The sequence below is a fragment of the Tiliqua scincoides genome, chromosome 11 (assembly GCF_035046505.1).
Source record: "Tiliqua scincoides isolate rTilSci1 chromosome 11, rTilSci1.hap2, whole genome shotgun sequence".
In the NCBI taxonomy this organism is placed as follows: Eukaryota; Metazoa; Chordata; class Lepidosauria; order Squamata; family Scincidae; genus Tiliqua; species Tiliqua scincoides.
Window position 1 is genome coordinate 13,104,615 of NC_089831.1, and position 26,868 is coordinate 13,131,482.

The 26,868-nt window shown below is 46.1% G+C and overlaps 1 protein-coding gene and 1 pseudogene across 1 annotated transcript in view; both read left to right on the top strand.

The window, feature by feature from the left end:
• The window catches only part of CAMK2B (calcium/calmodulin dependent protein kinase II beta), a 222,599-nt gene extending 200,901 nt beyond the window's left edge, over positions 1–21,698 (top strand). Inside the window, exons 21-27 of the mRNA XM_066639773.1 lie at positions 551–679; positions 1,785–1,913; positions 3,898–4,026; positions 10,618–10,693; positions 13,120–13,214; positions 15,008–15,242; positions 16,530–21,698. Coding sequence (XP_066495870.1) covers positions 551–679; positions 1,785–1,913; positions 3,898–4,026; positions 10,618–10,693; positions 13,120–13,214; positions 15,008–15,240 — 791 coding nt within the window. The 3' untranslated portion in view covers positions 15,241–15,242; positions 16,530–21,698. The remainder of the gene's footprint in view (positions 1–550; positions 680–1,784; positions 1,914–3,897; positions 4,027–10,617; positions 10,694–13,119; positions 13,215–15,007; positions 15,243–16,529) is intronic.
• On the top strand, positions 2,920–3,038 carry LOC136662820 (5S ribosomal RNA; annotated as a pseudogene).
• Positions 21,699–26,868: the final 5,170 nt, after the last annotated feature.

A 26,868-nucleotide genomic window follows, 5' to 3' on the forward strand; every position in this document is an offset into this window, starting at 1 on the left:
TGATCCTGGACCGTGACATGCCTTGTAGAGTTTGTGTACAAACTGATGAGCCCAGTGGCTTTCCCCACACTTTAACCTTTAAACTCCTATCAACGTTTCAGCTAATTGGAGTTGAAGCCTGCAATCCTATGAATATTTAGCTGGGAGTGAGTTCCACTGAATACAATGGGATTTACTTCTGAGTAAACATGCATGGGATTGCACTGTAAGTCATATTACATGTAAAGTTCTGTTTTTTACGCTGGTTCTTTTCTCCAATACAGTAGTTTCAAAACTGTGAGCCTTGGTTTCATGAGGAACCATGGAAACCAGCCATGGAATCCTCAGGAAAAACCCTCTGCCCTGTATAATGTACAGGATTGTAGCCCTAATGGGAAGCTGCGGCCAATGGCTCAGTAGGTCAAGGGAGCCCCCAGTTGGAAAAAATTTGGGAACCACTGCCCTAATCTCTCCTCTTGGCCTTCCATTTTGCTTTCATTTCTCCTTTCTGTTTTTTTCTCTGTTTTCTTTTCTCATCTTTCTCTCTCCCACTGCGTCTGTCTCATCTCAGCTGCCAAGCTATCTGATGTATTAGGCATGGTGAAAAGGGGCTCTGGGACCCCAGATGCCGAAGAGCCCAAGCCTTCTATCATCCAGGCTGGCCCGCCCTCAGGTGTGACAAACACCCTTCCTTTCCAGAGTAAGTAGCAGGCACTCCCAGGAACTTCAGCATGGAATTGTCACATCACAAACATTCTGTAGAGCCCTTGTGGTTTTTCAAAGTCCTTGTACTAAAGGGGTGCATTTGCCCTGAGTGATACAGTGCAAGGTTCCAAACAACAGGGAGGATACCTCCCTGGCTACACTGCACACAAATGCTGTACCCAATAACAGAGGTGTAACTAGGGTTTGTGTCACTGGTGCAATAGCTCATTGTGTCAAACCTTATAATGGACCTCTCCCCCCCATACCAGACCCTGCATAATAAATTACAAGATCATATGCAGAGCCTAAATGCAGTGGAATCACCAGGATCCATGTAACCCCTCAGCCAACAAACCAACACAAAAAAAAACCATTGGCCAACTTGATGACACTCACACAACTTAATAAGAGTTCTGGTATTAGCTCTGATGCATGGAAAAGAGACATGACACAGACTAACACCTTATTTGTTCCCTGCCATGTCATAAAAACACCTCATTGGCTCTCAGAACAATCAGTTTCATTGATCAGCTCTGAGTGAAAGAAATCTACTTTTTGTTACATAAGGCGGTTGTGTTTTTCTGGTTTTTTGGCCATAACTTTTGATAGAATACAGGTACCCCTCAAATTATGTATGACTTGATGGTATTATTTGAAAATACCAAGATTTTCACAATTTTGTCCAGTGTTGTCAACCCACCCTGAGTGTATCACCCTGTACAGTCTGCCACTGCCCAAGAAGACTGGAGGGCAAAGTTATAGAGCAATGTGGTGCAGGGGGAAGGCTGCAGTGCTTTGCCTGGGTACAACCTACACACCTTGAATAATGCCTGAGCAGGGCTGTACTATTTCTCATATCCAGATCAGGTTTAAATCAAAGTAGTCTCTATGTTTTGTTGAGTTGCACTGTCCTTACACTCTCAGACGGTGTATCAGATCTAAAGAGACCCCCAAAGATTCTCCTATTTCCCTTCTTGATTTTATGTTTTTCATACCTGTCTGATTTATTTTCTCTTTCCTTGATTTCCTCTGTGCTTTTTGCTGTTTCGTTGTTTCTTAATTGTTCTTTCCCTTACCTTCTCTTATTTGTCCCATCCCAGCTGCCAAGCTATCTGATGTATTAGGCATGGTGAAAAAGGGCCCTGGGCCCACAGAAGGTGAAGAGCCCAAGCCTCCCATCACTCTCCCATGCCCATCCTCAGGTTTTGCAAATCCTCTTCCACCCCAGTGTAAGTAATGGAACTCCCTGGGATGCCCTGTATGTCATTGATAAGGCCAGATCCTCAGAGAGGGGCTGTTGTAATTTTTTTATCATAAATTTCCATGTCTTTGACTCCAGGTGCATTGAGACCCCCTAAGGACACTACTGGGCATGAAGGCAGGAGATCTGTGAATCCCCTGTGGCTTTTGTTTTTTTTAAAGAATTGAATAATAGCCACTGGGTATGTGTTTCGGATCAAAACTCTTACTGGGAGGGGATTTAAGCCTTTCCACCCCAGCCATTTTCCTGATGAAAATCTCCTCCCTGAGTTGCTTTATATGCAACAGATGAAACCTACACAAATGGTACCTTCATCCAGTAAATCAGTGGTTCTCACACATTTAGCACCGGGACCCACTTTTTAGAATGAGAATCTGTCAGGACCCACCGGAAGTGCGTTCATGATTGGAAGTGACATCATCAAGCAGGAAAATTTTTAACAATCCTAGGCTGCAATTCTGCTCGCACTTACCCAGGAGTAAGTCCCATTTATTATCATTGTTAAAAGAATATACATAGTAGCTCGTTAAAAGTACAGGTCTGTAACATTTCCCCAAATGCAATCACATACCATGGTAGCATCAAGTCTAATAGATTAAAAATAAAATATTGAATGGGGACCCACCTGAAATTGGCTCATGACCCACACAGTGGGTCCTGACCCACAGTTTGAGAAACACTGCAGTAAATAGTTTTAAGGGAATAATTTTCATGGCATGGGGAAAAGAATTAATTCCCCCATCTGACCTCCCAGCACTTTGACCCTGAGATGAATCGGGGGTGGGGCTTGAGCTGTGATTCTGTTTTAAGAACATAGGAGATAGATTTTGGGTCTCCTTCTTGGATATCTAGTTTGGCTTTTAGTGTGAGGCTTTCGGTAAATCTTGTGATGTCACTTCTGGGAGACTCTTCCAGGTTCTGCAGCTCGCTCTGTAGGGCAGCTGTTACTACACACTGTCCGTCCCTCTTCCTGCATTGACTCCAATGTTACCCTGCACATGCCCAATCTCGTCTGATCTTAGAAGCTAAGCAGGGTCAGGCCTGGTTAGTACTTGGATGGGAGACCGCCTGGGAATACTGGGTGCTGTAGGCTTATACCATAGTCTTTCGAGACTGAAGGTTGCCAACCATTTGTTAATACAGACAATTGCCTTAAAAACAGAGCTGCAGAACCCAAAAGAGTTTTTCAGTGATTTTTAACCACTGTAGTCAAAAATCCTGCTGTGGACCTTTCATGCACCTTGGCACACCAGTTGAACATCACTGCTCCAAAGTGATCTCCCCTTCGTTGTTAAGTTGGTCACTTTGAATCGATTCCCAGGGCCCTTCTTTGATCTTATCCCGTACGTTCTTAGTCTTTTCCAATATCCATAATTCCAAGGAACAGCAGTTGCCGTACAGAACACTGTAAGTATTGAAAACGTGCAGCTGAAATTAATACAGATCATTATCTGCAAAATATCTTTTGATATCATTTTAAATCAAAATCCATTCAAAGAAAATAATGCACATTGTAATCAAACAATGGGCAATGCACATGCAAACTGTCGTGGGCAGGTGTCAAACAATACCATGGAAATTTAAGGAAGGTGGTATAAGCATCCGGTAAGCTTCCTGTCTCTTTATGCGCTCATCAAATAAATCTGCTCACATATCATTGTTTCAATTATGTCATTTGCAATGCAGATGTGAGGAAGAGATATCTGAAGAAGACATTTGTTAACACCTGCTAACAGTTGGAACTCTGTGCTTATGTCAATAGTATTTGATGACCTTATGCATTATTGTCCTTCAACTGAAAATTATATAAAAAGATATTTTGCAGGTGTATTTATGGCAGCTGCATGTTTTCTTTGTCCTTTCCACTATCCATTTTTTTCTTCCTTTTACTTTTCCATCTGTTTATTTGCTTTTTATTCTCTCCATACCATCTTTCATCTGCCTCGCACCAGCCGCCAAGTTATCTGATGTCCTAGGCATGGTGAAAAGGGGCCCTGGCGCTCCAGAAGCGGAGGGGTCACAGCCTGCCATGGCCCAGCTTTTCCCCTTTCCACTCATCGCAAATCCTCTGCCTTCTGATCGTAAGTAGCGCAGGCTCTCAAGGTCTGCAGCTGATCCTCAGCTGTTCTCTTCAGACCTAGAAGAGAAGTCAGTTCTGAATTCCTTGCTATATTGTGTGTGTGAAGAAGCCATATTGCTGCATGGTTTTTTTAGCCATGGATTATTTGTGTTTGCCATATAAGGAAAGAATGGGCTGGCTATACATAGCTGTATCAGACCTTGTCTGATCTTGGAAGCTAAGCAGGGTCAGGCCTGGTTAGTACTTGGATGGGAGACCACCAGGGAATACCAGGTGCTATAGGTTTATACCATAGTCTTTCGAGACTGAAGGTTGCCAACCATCTCCCTATACTGAACACTATCTCCCGATCTTGTCTGATCTTGGAAGCTAAGCAGGGTCAGGCCTGGTTAGTACTTGGATGGGAGACTGCCTGGGAATACCGGGTGCTGTAGGCTTATGCCATAGTCTTTCGAGACTGAAGGTTGCCAACAAAAATAAGGAAAGAAGGAATTTCAATATCAGGATCCATCCTTCAGGAGGCAGACCGTCCTAACTAGGCCCTCATGCCTGCAGAGGTCTGGAGTCATGGTAAGCCTGGCCCTATCAGGTGATGATCCATGCATGACAAAGGATTGAAACCACATCCCCCCCCCCCCCCGTGAGTCAGCATTGCTTTGCCCAGCAGCAGGTACCAGATCCAAACTGTGTCCTGCTATGCAACTGGGGCCAAATATAAGCTGAGACAGACTTGTTGTCATGGAGGTTACTACAGGTGAGGAGACCTTAGCATGGACATTGAAAACTTCCATCAGTCATGCTGGGGGAGATCGGTGCTACTCCAAAGACCATTGCTGCTAGCTCAGGTGGAGAGGCCGGTGGGCAGTACGCCAAGATAATTACTAATTAGTCTCCCAACCACCAGATACATGTACTCAAAGCTATGCAACTGCAGGACAGGGCACCTTGAAAGGGGGCACACATCACAGTAGACCACTACAACACCCTCTTCCCAGCCCTTGCCTGTTTCTGCACCAGGAAATCTGGAAGACCAAGTTGGGAGAGGTTCCCATCTCTGTCAAGCACACCAGGTCAACCTGCCAGGTCCTGAGTGACTTTGATCTTACCATTTACTCACCCTGATATTAAACAGCACCACTTTCAGGCTGGGAGGAAGATAGCTTCCAAGAGAGCCTGGAATGTGTTGGATGGGAAAAAAACCAAAAGGAAGAATAGCACTCCAGGCTTCTATCTCCTGTGCAGGCCTGTTCTTCTCCTACTGCCATATCTCCTACGCTTGCTACATGCATAATGGTGGCACCTCCCAAAACCTGCTCCTAGAGACTGGTGCCCAGCACATGATCAATCTTTGACCAATTTCCCCAATGCTGCACCCATCACAGAAATTATCACAGATAAACCATACACTTACAGGAAATTTTAAAACTGAACACAGTTTTCGGAAGACTCCAAGATCTCCCTGCCAGGAAGGACAACTTTCCATTTGGTCCTTGGTTCCTACTGATAAGCCACAGTCTGTTCATCCCACCCCAACTCAGGGAATCCTCCTCTTACCAAGGTTGTTGACCTTCACCCTTGTCACACACCTGAAAGCACAATCCAGAAGGACAGCGACCTCCAATGGTGGGTCTTGGCTTTTAAAGCTCCCTTCCCCACCACAGAAGTCTCCATAACAAGGGTGTATTTGTGACCTCACAAGGAGGGGCTCAATGTCATAGCCCCCCCACCGCAGTCCCTTCCCAATCCTTTGATTAACTGTTCTGCAGAATCCCATCTATTCGACAAGTTTGACAGACCATCTGATTTTCCAGTAATGATCAATTGATATGTTTGCTCCTGAGCATCCAGAATTAATTCACGCACCAGTTAATTAATCTTAATCAAGCAGGTACCACTTCAGCTCGCACTCAGTACTGCCAAGTCAGTCTTTAAAATGCAAAAGGGCCAGAAGGGACTCCAGTCCCCTTGATTTTTATGCCACTCTTTTTGGAAGGCTAAAAGGGGCCCATGATTTGGGTAAAATTGGGGAGAGTTGAGGATGGGTCTTAATGATTTCATTAAGTGCCTCCTGTGTCTCCCATCCTCCCCACTGATTGCAAGGCCTCTGTTTGTTGCAAGGATCTCAAAGAACGTGAACTTGCTTTCAGGAGCAGCTTCAAGGCTTGGGATTCACAACCTGAGGAGAGTAGATTTTGGCTGACTCAGGTCTTATCTAAAGCGGCACGCGCAGCCCTGAAAGAGGCAGCTCTGCAAGCACCGTGTTTTGTGTGATGTGCTGAAAATGTATAGCTTTTCGGAGCATCCAGTAGCAACTGCAGGGGAAATGGAAAAGAGGTTCCTTTACCCCCATGAAACGGTCAGTCACATGGTTGCACCATCTCTCTCTCTCTCTCTCTCTGCCCTGACCTCTCTCTCCTGCTGAGAAACTGGGAGTACCTGGCAATGGTGTTCATTTACAGGGATGGATGACAGCCTGGCACACTTGCCAAGGGAGGGAGACACCCTGAGATGCCACACAAGTAGGGCTAGAGCAGGGCACGGGGAGAGCACTCAGTTCAGAGTGGAAGCAGGGATGCCTGGCAAGCTCTCAGGTAAGAATGGACTTGAATGGGAGGCTTTAAAAAAAATTGCTGTTTCCTGGGAGATACAGTTTGTTCTTGGGGAGAAACATGCAGCATCGGGTCAGGATAACATCTGCTTTCATTGATCATTGTGCCTTGCTTTGCCAAGACTTAATGCATTACCGCTAAGGTCATTGAATGTGAATGAGTTGCCCCCTAACTTGCTTTGACGATGCTTTTAGCTCTATAATCAAGGTTGGGGGTGGGGAAGGGCAGCCACCTCAATGCTTTCAGTTCATTTTTCTGAACTGATCATTCTAATATCTGTAAGTGCAGAGGGGGACAGACTTGGATGGGGTGGGAAGAAGGGCAGAAGAAGCATGATTTCTCTCTACCTACCTTTGATGCAGTACTGAGAGGAGGAGACGAAGGGGAAGGAAGGGCATTGGGGTGCTGAAATGAGTGGCCACTGTTTTGATTAGAAAGCGACCTGCACAGAGAAAGGTTTCCTGTGTTTCTTTTGACTGGCTACAAAACTTGTACTTACACTGGATAGATATCTGGGAGTTAGTCCATAACATAGGTATGGAAATGTTTCTGTGGCAGGGGACATCCTCATGCATTTAGGATGGCTCAGTGTAGTTGCACAATAGATTTGCCATGGATACTACCATATAACCGATACAAAAATATAAGAATAGTGTGCCAAAAACTCTTCTCTTGCAAAGACTGGGAGAGTGCAGAACCTGGGCTGAAAAACCTTCTTCCTTACTAACTTGTTGACCAGAATCTGTTCCTGTTTCCTAGGATAAATGGCAAATTCCTCTGGAACACCTCAGGAACTAGGAGCCCCCACCCCCCACTGCACTGTGGGCTCATTCAGATATCACAGACTTGGCCCAAGTTGGCTGATTGCTCTTGTGCTCTCTCTCTCTAAAAAAAAAAAATTGTTTATAATACTTTTATTTCCCCCTGCCTCCCAGCCTCAGGTGGTGGATTGGGGAGGGTTGCTGTATCCTCTTACCACCTCTGTTTCAACAACTCCTTATTCTACGCTGTCTACATTTTAAAAGGAAGATGAGATGGAGTAGAAGGAGAAACAGGAAAGAAAGGAAAGACACTCTAGCCCATTACTCTGCTCTCTACACTTCCTCTTCTTCTCCATCCCATCTTCAGTTTTAAATTCAGGAAGAGGAGGAGGAGGAAGGAAAGGAGTGGGTAAGAAGGGAGTGTTTTGGCTTAGGTTCAGCCAGATCTCGGGCCAGTCCCACTCCCTCCAGGGAGCAGGACACAAGGTTCTTCCTCCCCCACCCATTTTATCTTGATACCCTGTCTAACATACCCTGTGGAGTATGTTAGACTAAGAGATCACAACTGGCCTTAAGTCACCCCATAAGCATTATAAGTGACTGGGGATTTAAACCCAAGACCAACATGTTAGCCACTACACCACACTGTGCCAGTTCAGCCCTCTTGCATAACCATGGACTAGTTATTCTGCCAGCTCTATGTTTTATCCAGAGCAACAAATGCAGAGACGCTCGTGCAGCCATGACCGGATAATCAAGAGCATCCAACATCAGCCCAGCTAAATGCAAAGGTTCAATCTAAGATAGCTCACTGGCCATTTGGAAATGCTTTTTTGTTGCATGCACGATGTCTTCCTATACACCTTCCTAAAATGTGAAGTAAGTGAGCCGAAGGTTGGCACCAGCTCAGAGAGAGGGATCTCCATGCCACCTCAGGCCGCACTGTGTACAGTGTTTGTAATCTGACATTTTGCAATGGGAGAAAGGACCAGATCAAGGGCTAGATTATCTCTGAAAATGAAATTAAAAATGAATGAGACAGAAGGATCTGGACGGTATTTCTGCCCTGAAAGAGTGGCGTTAGAAGAAGGAGGTGGCCGAGATCTGCAAATTTGGGGGGATCGGTTTCTGCCAGCTAGGGAAGTTGTGGGAGAACAAGAGAGCGCCAGAAGTGATCCCAGGGCCACTTCTGTGAGTGCAAAAGGCCTGGGGCATTTGAGACTACAGAAGAAATGAGCTTGGCATCTCTGTTAAGAGCAACTTGTTGAACTGGGTGAAATCCGGTTTGCTCCCCGAGTGCTAAAAAGTTTCGAAGGGATTGAGAGACCAAAATAGAAAGAAGTTTGCAAAGACTGAGAGGAGAAGGCAGAGCAAGGTTTCAAGGTGAATGGATGATATGCCTTAACGTCAGGTGCGGTCCTGGAATGGCTAAGAGATGTTGAAAGGATGACTGTTTTAACTGGGGTGAGTAGAGGCGGGGCAAGTGTAAGTAGCTCACAAACAAAGCACAGTTCTGTGTAGCTTTAAGTCAAGCATTTCTGCCACTCCGTAGATTCCCCTTCAGGATTTGAAAAAGAATTATGTGGGTGGTATTAGCCCTCTCCTCCTTGTTGAGGCCACCAGCTCCCATTCAGCTGCCATTTGCCCCGCAGGGATACGTGTGGTACCTGTAAACAACTCTCAGAGACCAAAGAGCCAGTCCAAAACAGTGTTTTAATTTGGAAAGCAACACAGGGGGAAAAGGTGTAGACCCCACTTCTCCCAATGCCATGCAATGCCAATTTGAATCACCACCACCCCAGCAGCAGCAGCTATGCAATTAGGGAGGGGGAACCTGCAACATCTGATTGCAGATCTTCTCTCATCACGCATTGTTTGGCCCTAAGATACCACTTGGAATCGGAACCCAAATGGTGTTGGAGAAAGGACAATTTATTATGGGAACCTAGAGCCTGCTGGAGGTGGGGTTATGGGCTACTACAGGGGTGCCCAAACCCTGGCCCGGGGGCCACTTGCGGCCCTCAAGGCCTCTCTATGTGGCCCTCAGGGAACCCCTAGCCTCCAATGAGCCTCTGGCCCTCCAGAGATTTGTTGGACACCACACTGGCCCGACGCAACTGCTCTCAGCGTGAGAGCAACTGTTTGGCCTCTCGAGTGCGCTGTGGGATGAGGGCTCCCTCCATTGCTTGTTGTTTCACGTCTGTGATGCAGTAGCGGCAGCAAAGGAAAGGCCAGCCTTGCTTTGTGCAAGGCCTTTTATAGGCCTTGAACTACTGCAAGACCTTCATTCATTCATATAAGTTCATCTTTAATATATTCATTTATGTAAATTTATTCAAATTTGAAATGTAAATTAATTCGGCCCCCGACACGGTGCCAGAGAGATGATGTGGCCCTCCTGCCAAAAACTTTGGACACCCCTGGGCTACTACATCAACATGCTGTAAGCACGAAATTGAATGCTCCATGCCCTGTAAGGGCAGAAGTTTCCAAATACTTCTGCTCCAAGGAGATGACCTGGCCAAGATGCTGTGATCTATGCCACTTGGAGACTACATTATTCATAGCGTGTGTTCGAACTGGGTCGCTTTAGGTGCCGTGCAAATGACGTGAATCTCCCCAGGTCTCCCATGTGTGCTGGCTACACATCGGCGTGGTGTTTCTGACTCAGATCCTTGCAGGAGGAATGCAGACAGCACGGGAGAAGGGGACAGTAATGCCTTTGCTGAGGGGGCAGGGGGGAGGAAGAAAGGGAGGTGGCTGTACCAAATCTGATAATGTCCTGATGAAAGCTGCTGAGGTTTTCTGGTTATCCGAGGGCCATGACAGCAAGCCCCCGTTGTGATCCTTCACATGTCTTCCAAAGTGGGAGAAGCTCTGTGCTTCTAAGAGGCAGATATGTAACAAGGCTGCCTGAATACTGAAGTCCGTGCTGATGAAATGGTATCCCTTACCAATCATGCTTGGTCATTTTTATATGGGCTGTATGTGTGATTATCCAGGCCCTGGGGCGCTCACCTTACAGGAGCTCCCCAAAAAGAGATTGCATCCCCAGGAAAAATGGCTGGGCTATAGCATGGGAAATTGCAGCAGCTGGTGTTCTGCTAAGTCTTCAGAGTTTGCAGGTCACCCTTTTCTCACAAACTCCGTTTGTCTTCTCTCTCTCTCTCTCTCTCTCTCTCTCTCTCTCTCTCTGTTTTTTCCTCATTCCTCTATTTGTAGCCCGCAAGCAGGAAATCATCAAGATAACTGAGCAGCTGATAGAGGCTGTGAACAATGGGGACTTCGAGGCCTATGCGTGAGTACGCTGGGTGCGGGATCTTGTTGGAACACTGGCTTGATACTCCAAATGTACCCACCTTTGCCATTGTTGTTGCACATGCATAAACATGTAACTGTTTTTATATTTATTTCCATTGATTCTACACTGCCTTTCAGTAGGATTCATCTTGTTGCTGATTTATAAATTTATTTTTCATGTTTTTATACCACCATTCCTGCTGGGAGGCAGGCTGTGCAGCATGGCCTTTCCCAGTCTGAAGAGACACTTGGCCAACAGTCTGAGGCTAAGAGGCAAAGAAGGAAGGCCCATAGCCAGGGAGACAGACCAGGGACAGACTGCACTTGCTCCCGGTGTGGAAGGGATTGTCACTCCCGGATTGGCCTTTTCAGCCACACTAGACGCTGTTCCAGAACCACCTTTCAGAGCACGATACCATAGTCTTTTGAGACTGAAGGTTGCCAACACATTCCTCCAAAGAGCTCAGGGTACATAGTTCCTTTCCTCTTTTGTCCACCCAACAGCCCTGTGAGTTGAGGCTGAGAGATTGTAACTGGCCCAAGACCTCCCAGGAAACTTCATGGCTGAGTGGGGATTTGAACCTGATTCTTCCAGGTCTAAGTTCAGCTCCTGAACCGTGACACCATCCTGGCTTTAATCAGGGCCGGCCTGTCCGTTTAGCCAGTCCTTTGCTCCTCTTCCTCCTGCTTCCAGAAAGGAAGAGACAAACAGAGTGGAAAAGGAAGTGTGGAGGAGAGAAAAATGGTGGGCTAGAACGTCTCTGATTATTTTATTGTTTTATTGTTGTAAGCTGTCTTGAAACTGCTTGCAGCAAAAAGCAGGATATACAATTCAGTACATCAATAAATGCACACAGTGTTATAATAGCATACATGGAAGCCCTTGATCTCTTCCTCCTCCTCCTCCTCCTCCTTCCACCCCCCAAAGAAACCAAGTTTGACTGGTTCTTGAGCCAGTTTCTTCACACAAAGCAACGGCAACTGCGGGCTCAATCATGTCCAACTTTCCAGCTCCGGTGTAGCCACAATGCAGCCCCACGGAAAGGGAACACCTGTTCCCATACCTTGAGGTGGCCCCAGTGCCTGCCCCTCCACCACAGGATGCAGCACACACCCCACTGGCACAACTGCACCAGCACTGGAAAACTGGACAGGATTGGGCCCTAAAGTGTCCAGGGGCAGATTCTCCCATCCACCATTGTCTTTCTAGAAATGATCATTAAAATAATTACCATGGGAAACGCATCAAGATCATTGCCTTCATTCTGGAGAATGGGCCCCTGGGCCTTTTGTGTGAGTCAATTTGCAATGACGTGTCTAGGCTTGTCCTTTCCCCCTCTCCAATGGATACTTTTATCTGTGAGTTTACTGTGTCAACTGTATCAACTAGTTTACTGTGTCAACATATTCCAAGAAAAGATTTTACTTAGGAAGGCCCCGTAAGTTCTGTTTTGTTCTATTAGTCAGTCATAGTTACCCTCTTAGGATTATCTTCATTCCTGCCTTGTCCTCCACTCCGCAAGGAGTCTCTCTACGCAGACCACTTGCTACTTGCAAAACTTTTTTGCATTCTGTCTATTTCTAGTTGAGTTTGGAGGTGACAAATCACTTGTATTCTTCCCTTTTCCCCAATGCTGATAAATCTGATTTGACCCAGCAAGTAGGATTTGGCCTACTGTGATTCAACTGAGGTTTAAAGATTCAGTAGACTCCCTTTTTGTCAACTCCATCATGGATCAGGACTGGCCTCCTAAGCTAAGGATTGTGGGTTCGGATTCCACCTGGGTTGAGCTTTTTCTCTTCAAGGAGGGATAGTAGCTCAGTGGTAGATCCATACATACAGAAGTTTCCATAATCAATCCCAGGCATCTCCAGCTATCATGGACACATGCCTGATATCTTGGAGAGTTTTTAGCAGTCACAACAAACAGTACTAGGCTGGATGGACTAATGGGTTTGACTCTCTTTTAAGACAGGGTCCTTTGACCAGTATTTCAAAAGCTTCACCCTGAAGTCTCCTCTTCCAGAGTTCTTGGGCCACAATTCTCTGGATACACAGCAGCTCAGCGGGACCTTTTAGAGATCTGCATTGTACTTTTGACATTCATAAACAGCTTCTTGAAATCCTTTAACCCAGCAGATTGTTGAGATTGTATCTATAAATCCATTTCTCACCTGCATATCCCTTTGGAAAAATATTTATTTAGAAAACGGTAGCACGGGCTTCCCAAGGCTGGATGAGAGAGGGAGGCAGCATCACATCTAGCTCCTTGGATATCTAACCTTGTAGAGCAGTTCCAACACAAAGACATCCTCAGAAAATCAAGAGAGGCAGTTACTGGCACTGTCAATGAAGGATATATTCCTGTGCCCCTGCAGAAACACTGAGCATTTTTCTATCTCTGTCTCTTTCCGCCTGTCTAGAAAAATCTGTGATCCAGGCCTAACTTCGTTTGAACCTGAAGCGTTGGGCAATCTTGTTGAAGGAATGGACTTCCACAGATTTTATTTCGAAAACTGTGAGTACCATCTGAGTTTCATGTGAAGGCTTTAAGGCCACTTTCCCCCCAAACAGAGAACAAGGCTTCCCAAGTATTATCTTTCAGCAGTTGTTCTGTCCCCGATTCAGGAGCAGAGGCACATGAAGAACTTTACCTGGTGCTTTCTTTCCTCCTTCAAAAGGTTCTGTCTCTTCCAAACCAGGAACAGGCAATAAGGGGATGCTAGTTGGCCTTGAGAAGGTGGGCATTGGCAATTGCTAAGTGGAGGCACTTAGCAATTACCAGTGCCCACCTTCTCAAGGCCAACCTTGTTTTGAGATGCTTCCGGTCACACCTGTGCGAAGGGCTTAGAAGTGCAGGGGATGCATGTCCTGGCATCCTCTGAAGCCTGGGTAACTTCAGAAAGCAGATGGGGAATGCCGATCACCATTTTTAAGACTGGGGAGGTCAGTGGTCTTCAACTACTTCAACTCCTTGCCACAGGATGTGGTGATGGCATCTGGCCTGGACGCCTTTAAAAGGGGATTGGACAAGTTTCTGGAGGAAAAATCCATTACGGGTTATAAGCCATGATATGTATGAACAACCTCCTGATTTTAGAAATGGGCTATGTCAGAATGCCAATGCAAGGGAGGGCACCAGGATGCAGGTCTCTTGTTATCTGGTGTGCTCCCTGGGGCATTTGGTGGGCCGCTGTGAGATACAGGAAGCTGGACTAGATGGGCCTATGGCCCTGATCCAGTGGGGCTGTTCTTATGTTCTTAACTACAATTCCCAGGAAGCCTTGCAGGTCTCTTGTTATCTGGTGTGCTTCTTGGGGCATTTGGTGGGCCGCTGTGAGATACGGGAAGCTGGACTAGATGGGCCTATGGCCTGATCCAGTGGGGCTGTTCTTATGTTCTTATGTTCTAACCTTTTTCGTGCCACAACCCAAATAAATAAAGTATGTGGCTGGGGACCCACCGCTGATCCTCTCCCCTCCCGGGACCCAATCTGCCCACCCCGTTCCGCATGTCCTCCTACCTCTTGTTTTTTTTTTCACAACAACCCTGTCAGGTAGCAACCTGAGCAGGGTTTACCTTAGGAGCTACAGGGCAAGACAGCAAGAAGAGGCTGTGCAGGATTATATAAAAACTTGGTTTTGTTAAGGAACTACCACGACTGGATTGGATCCAAACCCCCTCTTGCACAGCCCCCCCCCATGAGGGTTCATGATCCTACAGGGGTCTTGACCCACAGGTTGAAGAACGTGGCACAATTTTATTTATTTATTTATCACATTTTACTACCACTCTTCCTCCAAAGAGTTCGGGGCTGTGTACACGGCTGCTCTCCTCCTTTTTTTCCTCACAACAGCCCTGTGAGATAGGTGAGGCTGAGAGGAAGTGACTGGCCCAAGGTCACCAAGGAAGCTTCATGGCTGAGGGGGGATCTGAACCTGGATCTTCCAGGTCTGAGTCCACCTCCCAAACCATTACACCACCCTGGCACAATGCAATTTCCACCTCCATCCTGAACAGGCAGATTGGCCTTTAGGGTCAAACTAGGTGTGATGTGGGTCTCCCATGATTGGATTGCCCACTGCTTGGAGTTTTTTCCCCTCCTAGAGAGGGAGTGTTTGGATTGGGGTTGCTAATTTTCCTCCTGCCCCTGATGTTGCTATTTTAGCTGCAGAGGTTAACTCCCCATATTCTCAACAAGTTGACAAGTGCTCGTATTGTACCTGCTTGGTATTGTACCTGGTGATGGTGATGGAATTAACCTTCCCCTCCTGAAGAACTCACTCTAGTTTCTTGCTCTGGCCATTCCAGTGTTATCAAAGAACAACAAGCCCATTCACACAACCATCCTGAACCCTCACGTGCACGTCATCGGGGAGGACGCCGCCTGCATCGCCTACATCCGCTTGACGCAGTACATTGATGGCCAGGGCCGCCCTCGCACGTGCCAGTCGGAAGAGACCCGCGTCTGGCACCGCCGTGACGGCAAGTGGCAGAACGTCCACTTCCATTGCTCGGGAGCACCGGTGGCGCCACTCCAGTGAAGGTATGTCTAGGGTCCTTTTGGCCCTTGCCAAGTCTCCCTCCATGGCAGATCCTCCCCTCTCCTGGGGAAAATGAGACTAGAGTAGGGGAAACCCCTTCAAAGAATGTGTGTGCAAGAAGAGTGATGCATGGGAGATGTGTGAAAAGTGCATGTGTGCAACAGAGACGCCCATGGAAACAAGAGCAGGGGCAGGCTGTTTTTCCTGTGGGGCCAGTCCAGCTCCCCACACTCCCACTCTTGTTCCTCAAAGGACATCTTGAATTGAATGCAGATTGTCAGTCTTCCCTACAGGCAGGCAGGCAGCCTCCCCCCTCCCCCCCAATATTTCTGCACTGTTATGGAGGTTTTCTTCTTTATAATTTAAAACCTGCTCTTGGAATGGGGGAAGTGGTTTTGTGATTGGCACAAGTAACAACCAATCAATTTGGTGCAAATCCAGCTTCTGCTGCAAACTAGGCTTCCTCCAAGCCCAGTAAAGGGGAAGAGAGATGCTGCAGAAGCACACTTATCTGTATGCACCAGTGGTGGTTAGGTGTGCTTCCACAGCGATCTAGCCACTGAAATGAGGTGCACCTGAACATCAGAGTGGAAGTGGGTGACTACGGCCTATTGGCAATGTGAACATTGTTATGAGTTTCTGTCTGCAGCTCGCTCATCCCCCCTCACTGATGTCGATCATCAGGGAAAGACGGGCCGGCCTTAGGGCAATAAGACCAATTTGGCCAGGTTGGGCGCTGCACCGGGAGGGACCCCACACTGGGGCAGCAAGCAGAGTGTCTACAGCTGGCACCTCACTCTGTAACTGATGCTCTGGCATGGAATCTTCCATGTGGAGACGTTCATGAGGAGAGAACAGCGAGCAGAACATTGCTATGGGACTGCTTGCCCCTAGGACCGACTGGCTTGAAATTGCCCCCCCCCCCAGAAGCAGTTGGCAGTGATGCCGTTGCCAGGGGCCTTGCCGCTGCTGCTCACCTTGGTGTGTCGGGCGGCCTGGCCCCCCTTCTGCAAAGATGTTTTTGCAGATTCTTTGATTGGGCCCTGCAGCTCCTAAGGCCAGCCCTGGGGAAAGACCCGCATGAGCCTCCTGAACATGTCAGGTAGCCAATCAATTTTGGTTGGCAACCTTCAGTCTCGAAAGGCTATGGTATAAGCCTACAGCGCCTGGTATTCCCGGGCGGTCTCCCATCCAAATACTAACCAGGCCTGACCCTGCTTAGCTTCCAAGACCAGACAAGATTGGGCATCTGCAGAGTCACAGTCTCCTTCCATGTTTGTGTCTTTCAGAACTAACGCTGCTGTTCTGGTTCCATCCCGAAGGAGGCGGTGATTTGAGCTGAGCCGCTAGCCGGGAGCAGCGGTGACAAGCACGTGCCAGCATGCTCGTGTCTCCCCTTTCCCATCCTCCCCTCTTTCATTTCCAGTGCCTGTGTTTGCAAAAAACTAAACTAAACTAAAAAAAACACACAAAAAAAAAACACAAAAAGGGGGGGAACCCAACCAGACATGATTCTACCAAAAAAAAAAAAAAACTTAAAAAAAATTATAAAATCGTCAAACCCGGCCGAACTGACCCAGCCGCCCTAACTCGCAGCGTGGCCAAACTGCGCCTCCCGTCCCTGACTCCATTTCTTTGTGTCCGTCCGTCCGGCTGTTCAGGTGACCAGGTATTGCAATGAAAATGTCCAACTTCAAAACAAAGGCTCTGCCTCCCTGTGTCACCCCCCAGTGTTGAACGGTGTTAGTTTGTTAGGTGAAAAAAAAAAAAATTAAAAAAAATGCACAAAAAAAAGACACAAAACCCACCAAAAAGAAAAAAAACTTTTTTTCCAGTATTTGCATTCTCTGCCAACGCATGGGCCTTTGCCAGTGGTCGTGTTTGCGCTTGGAAGTCTGTGACCTGTGTTACCGTTCATTCTGCAGAGGACGCTCTTCCCGAGCACTCGAGCTGCCCGTTTCTTTTTTCTCCTCTAGCTGTGGTTGTGGATTTATGATGATGATGATTATAAGTATTCACTTTATTTATTTTGTTCTTCTTTTTTGGATTGGAGGTGACCCCTCTTCTGGGGGGGCCTGTGGCTTTCTGGTCCCCTCCCGAGCTAACCCGCTGCTGGCGATTTTTCCCCAGTGGCGGTTGGCATTGGCCAGACTGATGGGTTCTTACACGAAGGGTGACAGAGCCTTAGAGATGGGTCTTACTACAGATTTTTGAATGTTTTGAATTCTCATTGGCGCTCACGTTTCCAAGCATCCCCAACCCTGATCTCTCGCCAAGGGCTACCAACAGTGGTGTCTATTGTGCCTGGGCCCATGCTGTGGCTTTGTTAGAGGGGTGAGTCCCCTGTCATATTGAGTCTGGCTGGGACAGTAGCGACCGTTGGATGAAAAAGAGCCAGGTTGGAGGAGGGTTGATGTCTCGAAAACCTCATCCTCTTCCAGTTCTTGGAAACTGACTCCCCAGGAGTAGGGAGCAACAGACACCTCTCCATAAGGTTGCCTGTCTTCTTCTGCTCCCTAAAGGCCCAGCCCCACTTTCTCCTTGGTTTTCCGTTTGAGCAAGTGTAGTCATTGAAAAAGGAGGAACCAAACGGGTCAGTGCTGCTTTCAGGGGATCTGTTCCAAGGCTTCATCAGCCTGGAAGGAGGAGGGCTAGTCAGCCATGCTTGTGCTTGCCATTGCCTCCCTCCCTCCTCTCTCTCTCTCTGAAGCCTATGGAATTTATTTGTAAAGAGAAAGAGTTGATTGGCAAAGAACTCTGGGAAAAAATCCTCTTGGGACAGAGGAATCCACTTCAGGTAGCTGTTGATTTTGGGAGCTGACTCTGCAAGCAGCCCCCAAACAAGCTGTGCCAATGGACCAAGCCTTAGTGGAGGGAGATGGAAAGGCATGTGGTGGTGGATTTTTTTCTTTTAAATTGGGCTGAGCAGTAGCTACCACCCTGAGCTCTGTTAGGTCCCAAAGTAAGGCAAGGTACAAACCGCTTGTCCTCCACTTGCTGTACCTGCAGAAAGAGCACAGGGATGGGGTGGGGCGGCCCTGACATTTGCTGAGACCATTGCACAAGGTGGACAATGTCAGGACAGTCATGATTAGAAACTCTCCTCTTTTGGCCTTCTTTCTTTTTCTTCATGTTCATTCTCAAAGGAGACCTCCCATGGCTCAGAGTCTCACTGTCCAAATGCTGCTCCTCTCTTTGGTTGGTAGCTTGAGGCGTGTGTGGATTTAATCGCTCTCCTTGTCCATGTCTGGTTGGCAACCTTCAGTCTCGAAAGACTATGGTATAAGCCTACAGCACCCAGTATTCCCAGGCAGTCTCCCATCTTGCCATAAGTTTGGGAAAGTGCCACTTCCTCTTCCTCCTACCCTTGCTCAGTGCACCATAAGCTCATTTCTTTGATGGAATTGTCCACCAAACCACTGTTTACAAAACAGACAGGAAGAACAGTGGGGCCAAGTAGGATTGGTTGCAATCAAGGAATTTCCCCAAGAATCCCTTAAGAATTGGAGAGGTGTTGGAGGGAGGGGCTTAAACATCAGAAAACAGAAAGAGGGAAGTTCTGTGTTTCATCCTTGGTGGGCAGCAGGGTTTAAAATTAGGCAAGAATAAGAGATCCTTGGTGACTTCACATACTCACTCATCCCATCCAATCAAGAGCTTGAAAGCTAGTGGGAGAATCACATGGTTGGAGTGTAATGATGACTTCCTGATGCTCTTGTTTTGTGACTTGTTCCTAAGCATCCTGTTGGTTAGATAAGTGGATTGCAAATTCTGGAGGTGAATATTGCTTCAAGAGCAACCCTGCTCCTTCTTGTGGAGGAGGGGAAGTGGACTGGAGTAACAGCTGAGCTTTTGAACAGTTGGATGGATGGCCTGAAATATTTTGCCAAGAAGTAAGCTGCAAACTGGGATGCTCCCAGTGTGCATTATACGTAGTTTGATCATGAGAGATCTTTGGTATAACATCTTATCCCTCCTCCTACCTATGGTTTTGCTTTTGTCTCTTATGGAGACAGGGTTGTCTCCATAAGTATAATAAAGACAGATGATGTCTTGCTTAGGCTGTAGTGAGAGCCAGTTAACCAGCTTTTTCCAGACCATACCTAGAAGGTGGGGAAAAGCAGTTCTTTCTCATCACCTGTGTTTATGACCCAGTCTGGTCCTTTCAACCGTCCATCAAATAATCTTACTATAAACTGCAGAATGGATTTAAGCGTATGCTACCAAAACAGGGCTGTGGCGCTAACTGGAAGCTGTCCAGTTAGCTCTGTCAGGAGTGTGTACAGGCCAAATCTTCTAACCACTAGACCACATTGCCTCCCACTGATTCAAATAGAATCAGAAGTATTTGGAACCAAGAAAAAAAAACCCTTGAAACTGGCTTGTGAATGGGAAAGCAGAAGCAACTTCCCTGGATAAACAAAGATCTCCCTTTCCACAGCTTATACCTCCTGTCTCCAAAGGGACATGTTTGCATTGCCAAAACTGTGGCAGGTCTGTGATTGCTTAAGCTCTGGAGAGTTTGATTTAGTAGCATGGAGAATCCCTGAGCAGGCAGTCTTCAGCTCATAACCACTGAGAAGGTCAGCCTTGCTTCTGGACTGGGGGTGGCACCTAGTGAAATGGAACTGCAACATTTGATGGCATTTTTAGACAGAAAATTCAGATGTGGATTTTCCAAAGGCTGATGACTTTTAGATGACAATCTTCACAGTCTCCCAGTCAGGTACCATCACCTGAGATTGCACACTCCCTGCTTCATGGTCTCCCGACAGTTAACTTGTGCAAGTTCAGCATTATTGTAGGATTTTATTTCTTTCTTTATTTTTAAAAAACCAACCCTGAATCCCAAGAGGAGGAACACTCTGTGTATAGGAAAAGCATGAAAGTCAATAGGGCATGGTGGGGAACAACAATGACATAGGTTGCCAATGTGGATGCAATTTTAGCCCCAAGGGTGCTTCCATTGCCCACACAAATAGGTTGGTGAATGTTTAGAGCTCTGAATCAGAGCATCTGTTAACCTGCAAACCCCATGTTGTGGGGGGGGGGGGGAGTGGGTGCAATTTCTGTTTCAGACACCACTAGCCCTACTGGATTAGTAAAATCAGTTTAAGAGACTATGGTATGACCATGCCAACCCAGCAAGGGTTGGGAAACAACCAGACCAGTAAAGCATGTATTTGATTAGTACTTTTTCTTCTGCTTCCTGTTTACCTGCTACCAATGCAGATTCCAGCATTGGAAAGGGCTTAAAGTCATAGTAGTGCATTGGGTTTTTGTTTTGTTTTTTGGTGGCCATTAAGGTAGGACAACAAGTGTAGTGGTGTAGGTACAGAACCAAGTCTTAGATAAACCATTGACCCACATCATCACTGCATTTCTGCTAGTTACAGTTAGAGAAAGAAAGGCTTTTGCTGCAACAGTGGCAAATTTTCTTATCCTATTTTAGTACTGAGTTAATTTGTTTAAAAATTTCTACCCCATGTTTCTCCCCATTAGGAGGATCCAAAAGCAGCTTACAAAGCTTAGTTTGAAAAAGTCCATACAATTCTTAACTATAAAGATAAAAAAGAACCCCTCTGCTCCAAAGAAATCAACACAAGAGAAATAAGCAGCTAAAGAACCAGAGGGGATGACAAAGGAATTGAGGAAAGCCAGAAAATGCCTGATGAAAAAATCCAGGTGTTTAGGACCCAATCCTATCCAACATTCCAGCACCCGTGCGGCCACAGTGAAGTCCTGAGGTAAGGGAACAAATGTTCCCTTACCTTGAGGGGACCTCTGTGACTGCCTCCTCACCCCAGGATGCAGCGCACACCCCATTGGCATGGCTGCACCGGCACTGGAAAATTGGAAAGGATTGGGCACTTAGTCTTCAGTGAAAGACCAACAAGGGGTGGGGATAAGCAATATAGCAAGTGGCAGGGAATGCCACAGAGAGCAGGACCACCACGAAGAAGGACCTCTTATCTGCCACCACCAGCCGAGGACACAGAAGGGAGTCTCTCTTAACAGGCAGGTGTGATTAAGGAAATTAATTGATGTTGCATCCTATCATAACAATGTGAATTATGAACAACAGGACACACTGCCACAGGAGCTGAAGGCTTTCTTATCATAAATCATGTCTGGACTACTAGGTTGTATATGTGGTCACAGGGAGGTGGTAGGTTCGGATTCATGAATCCTGTTGCACAGCACAGCTAAGAATCCATTCCATCCCTGATAGTCAGTGATTGTAAACAGGGCTGCTGGAGGTATTTTAAGGTGAGTGAGTACTGCCTTGTGTGGATAAATGCCATCTATGGTGAATGTTGTGTGAAGGGGGTTCCTCAAATCAGTGGGTTAGAGTTGGCAGCTCAGATGGGCCTTGGAGTGAGCAAGTTAGTGCAAAACAGTCTTCCATTATTGTCATTTGAGAACCCAGTTGATGCTCCTGATAGATGATCTATCCTTTAGGTGATCTATCAACATTTCTCAATGGAAGCTTCCATATTGTAGGGTCTTGATGTGGCAGAGGACCAATGATTGAGAATACAGTACACCCACCCATATCAATGGATGGCATGTGCATCATTTTCCTATCGAAGCTCACCAGTCTGTAACTTCTCAATGCATCTTCCTAGCAGATAACTAGCAAAAAGGTTGTGTGATGTAACCACCCCACTCCATTACACTGGATCCACTTGCAGGAGGTAAGAACATGTTGAACATGACAATATCATGCCATGCATTCTCTTGACTAGATATTACCAGGGAGACATATGGGGTGGGCGGAACATAGGTTGGTAATGACTATATTTCTCTGCCCCCTCCCAATGACATCTGGTTGGGCTCTCAAGAAGTCTGTTCTTATTCATAACCCATCAAGTCTATCAAACCACTCCTTAGTGCTGTATCACCAGCCCCAAATCTGAGGCCAGCTCCTATAAATAAATATATTGTAAGTAACTCGGTATATTGACAGAGCTCTTAATTTTCAATTTCTGGCTGATAACAAGAAATTAAGGTATGAACACTTTTTAAAAAACTTTTCAAAAAGTTAGAGATCTTGGTTATGATCTCTAATGTCTTTCTAATATTCTGTGAACTTCCCTTTGGATCTAATACTCTCATACTTTTCAATAAACAGCCTTGACATTTGATGCCTTCCTTCCCTCCCCAATTTCTAAATTTCAGTTCTAAACTGAACTAGATAGCCTGTTGGTGCAAGCCGAATGATTCTTAGCCGAACTGTTTAAAAATGTATTTACAGTATAAGGAACCAGATAATTCAAGGCATACATTTAACAGTTTTGGAGTCTAAAACTCCATTACTGTAAATAAGCCAATGTCAGTGTCATTACTGTAAATAAGCCAATAAGTCAATGGGTTTTAGTGTTTCAGCTTGATCTGGTACAAAGCGTTGCTGTTAGCAACTTAAATCATTGCTCATTTTAATTATTGTTTTCCAAGTGTTGGGTTACCGGGTCCTTCATCAGATGGGCTGCTGTGGGTAGGGAAATGTGTTGGAATGATTTAAGAAGGATCTGATTTCTAGGTCTGTTCTCTTGCTTCTAATAGTTATCTACAAGGAAGGAGTTTAGAATATGCCCATACCATCATGGAAGGAGAAGCTGGAGCAGGCAAACCAGCTTTGGACCATCTGGGGGGTGTTATATGTTTTCAGGGGCCTTTGATGGAGGGAGTTTCTAGTCATTTCCAGTTCTGGTCTGGGGAAAAGGGAGCATCTCTTCAATAGAGGAGCCAAATTAGCAAGGTAGTGAGCAAGGGAAGACCAGGTGAGCCAGTCAATCCTAGTATAGAATAAGAGACTTTTCTGGCTTTCCTGTGAGTCACATATGTGTGATTTCACATTTCTATAGGAGGTGCTTTATTTCTGAAAATTGGTGCATTGGTGGATGATGGCTGGGCTTGTTTGGAAATCCAGATTTGTCTTTCATGCTCTGCAGGTTGTTAGATATTGGCCCTGAAGGCGGTTGGCCCAAGGAGGATGAATTGGCACATCTTGTAGATCAGCATATTTTCCCAGCGAAGAAATTTGGAACTATTTTTGTTGTGGATGGATGCATTCTAGGGCTGGCCTGTCTAGGGGGCCAATGGAGGCAATTGCCTCAAGGAGCAGACCAGCAGTTCACCTACTTCCACTGCTTTTCCTCCCCTCTTCCATAGATATGGAAATGAAGCAGAAGGAATCAGGGAGAAGGGGGAAGTGGTGGGCTGGACCATTGGAGACAGATGTACAGCCAGATGAAGGGGCTATTCAACACTACTGTAAGGTTTTTAGATATTGAAGGAAGTGGGGGGGGGAAGTAAGAAAAATTACTAACGATCGATACTGACTGCATAGTTAAAGCTATTCCTTGTGTGGGTTACAGAGGCTTGGTCATGATCCTCCATTTCTAATGTTGGTGCCCAAAACCCTTCTCTCCCCAAGGAGCTCGGAGTGCTTTGGAGTTTTAGTTCCATGACTGTACTTCATTTATCATGTACCAGCTGTAGGAAAGCAGTAGGACGTTACAGACTTTGGTGGAGACTTGAGGCCTGTGTATATTGTGTATCACTCATGAGACTCTTTTTAGCATTCTTTCATAAAGTAAGCTAGGGTAGTCTGTTCAGCTCGGTCTCCAGCCCTTGCCCTTGTCTTGTTGTTCATTCATTTTTTGACATACGTTGCTGCAGTGCCCTTCATCTTGTTAGAATGAGACTAATTCTCCATTCTATTGATGGGTCCAGTCCCTAGGACGCCTTCACACTAAAAACGGAAAGGAACAGACCTGTGTGGGTGTGTTTTCAACAGTGCCCACAGCAGTACTGAACACTAAAAGAGACTATGGCCTGTTGCGTGCCTGCTTTCAGACATTCCTAAGCCGATGAACCTGAATGATGCATGCACATCATTTCTTCCCCCTGTGCTTTCTTCAATGTATAAAGTTTTGTGTTTTTTTTGCAAGACTTCTCAAAGGGACCATGAAATGAGGAGGTGAAACTTCCTGACAGTCTGAAATCTGATAGAGAAAACTTTTGAGTGCAGATTTGGCAATGCAAGCCCTAATTCATTGGCTGCCCCTTTCCTTGAAGAGGGAGGTATATCTGTGCCTGTAGGCCATGGCTCAGTGGTTAGACAAAGGTCACCGAAGCCTTATGTGTAATAAAATGTACTTGCAAATTTGTTTCTTCATCCATGTAGTGCTGCTAAAGCAGTTGTGACAAGTGGCTTAAAATCACAAGTCCTATATATGGCTATTACAGAGAGCTCAGGCTGCCCTATGCAATGACACGAATGGGGAATTTGGGGAGGGATAATCTATCTGGACGATGACGTTGATGTTACTGAGCTCGGTCTCATCCATTCATTCCATTGTGAGGAGCATGTGCGAGCGAGAGGGAAACACATTGCACTCCTGTGATTGTATCTGATGAATTGTGTCTGGCATGGAGAAGAGAGATGTGGTCCTCAAGTGAGGCCTCGGTCCAAGGCCATCCCCTATCACCTCATGCAGCACTCCCCGTGGCCAATGAATGTAAGGGCATGTTGGACCAAGATAGAATGACTAAGCAAGGGTGGGAGAAGGGGGGGAGTGGGGAGGGAGATGATGGGGGTGGGCACTGATGGGTGGATGGGGGTATCCCACCAGCACTGACACAGCATTGAAAGCACTTTATACAAAGAGATTGCATCTCTTAACTCCTGCCCTGTCCTGGGACTGGGCTTTGCACTGCAGCGCCAAACCCGCTGGAGAAGCATTCAGAGGCACGTACAGGAAGCACGGAAGGATGATCTTCTTTCTAGAAGTTTAGGAGAGGATGTTCCCCTGTATCTTTCCCCTCCCTGACCCAGTTATGTTCTCTCTGTAGAAGGAAGGGATGTTAAAAGAGAGCAAATCCAGTCTGCTAAGGTTCAGGTTTAAGAAGTTTCTCTCTCTTCCAAGTACATATATGTATGTACATGTACACACCCTACACACACAGACAGATTAATGAAGAGCCAAGGCAACTTGCGTCCTGCCACGCAGGAAGGTAGTGCTTCCAAGACAGGAACATCCCATGAATAGCAGGGGGGAAGACGATGGTTGGAGCCAACCCGCTCTGGCTGACTTGCCTTTCTTAGAGCACCTTTTTTTCTTCGTTTCTTTTCCAGGGGAGGGGTTGGATGATAGGGGAGGTGCATATTGGATTAACATGCAACAAGAGAGTGAGAATTCATGTCTGCGGGCATAATATACTATGCGTGTATGGTTTCTTTGGAAGACAAAAACCAAGAAGTGTCTCTACATCCATGTATATGAAAAAAATTACAAGCCGCATGTTGAAACAGATGTTTCATTATTAAACATTAATGTACCAGGGCCTCCTCCCCTTTGGTGTTCACCTTGTTTACTATGGAACTAAGTGCGTTGCTGGGGGTATTTTTGGATTGGGGGAGGGGGGTGTATTTTCTTTTGCATGACCTTTAAAGAGAAAAAAAATCTATATATATCTATATCTATGAGAACTAAAAGCAAAGCTGAACTGTTAGTCTGTCCCATGAATGCTGGTGGATCTTTTTCCTCTTTCTGACTTACTCTCCTTTTCTTTTTCTTGCCATTTCACTGTCTTTTCTTTCTGAGCCTTGTAAGTGTAAAAAATGATTCCGACTTTGTTTTTGTCTCGGGAAACTGCAAAATAAAAACGAACAACAAAAAAGAGACAAAAAAAAGAAAGCAGTGGTTTCAACTCCTTCTCTGACCCTGAGCTTCTAATTGAGTTCCCCAAATGTGTCTCCTTAAAAACTTCCTTGAGGGAAGCATAACTCGACCAATCCAGATATGAAAGTCTGACAATCATCCTTTTATAAGTACACAAAAAGCAGAGGACTGCTTGTTTTCCAGTAGCCACTTAAGGTATTTTATTTACTATATTCATACTGACTTTCTTTCCCAGGAAAGCTCAAGGCAGTCTCCTGTATCATATGCACTTGGACCAAGGAAGGGCAAGAAATGGTGGGATTGATTGTAGGGAACAAATATTTTTTTTAAAGGTAACTGTGTTGTAGTTTGAATAGTGGCTGTCTATATGCAGGCTGCCTTTGGCAGTTATATAAGAGGGACTTGTATCTGCCAAAAGTTTCTTCCCCTACTACAGGTGCAGGATTCTAAGCTTTTTTGCATCAGCTTTGTACTGATGTTCTAGAGGTGCATCAGCCTTCCCTACTCTAAACAGTGAAGGAAATTAAGGGGGCCCAGACTAAGGTGGTAGAATAGCTTCCCACCCCACTCCAGCATTAGTTGAGTTCTAGAAGTGAACAACAATGGAAACTGCTCTCCCACATTTGAGCAGTGCCAGAACAGAGTGGGAAGGTTTGCGCACGAGAGCCACACCACTCCTGCAATGCAAGAAGGACTTGCCCCTTACCAGGCAGCCAGCGAACAAGGTACAGTCAAACTCATTACTGTGACCACTTCTCTGCTGAAGGGTCACCTGACCTTCCATGGAGGGGATATGCTTATTTGCTAAACTGATTTGATCAGTAACTATTTCAGTCAGCACTCCTGGCCCATACACTGTTTGCAAATACAACGTATGTGGGATTATAGTGAAACATTGGGTAGCAATATAAAGGGCAGCAAATTTCGGGTAGCAAAT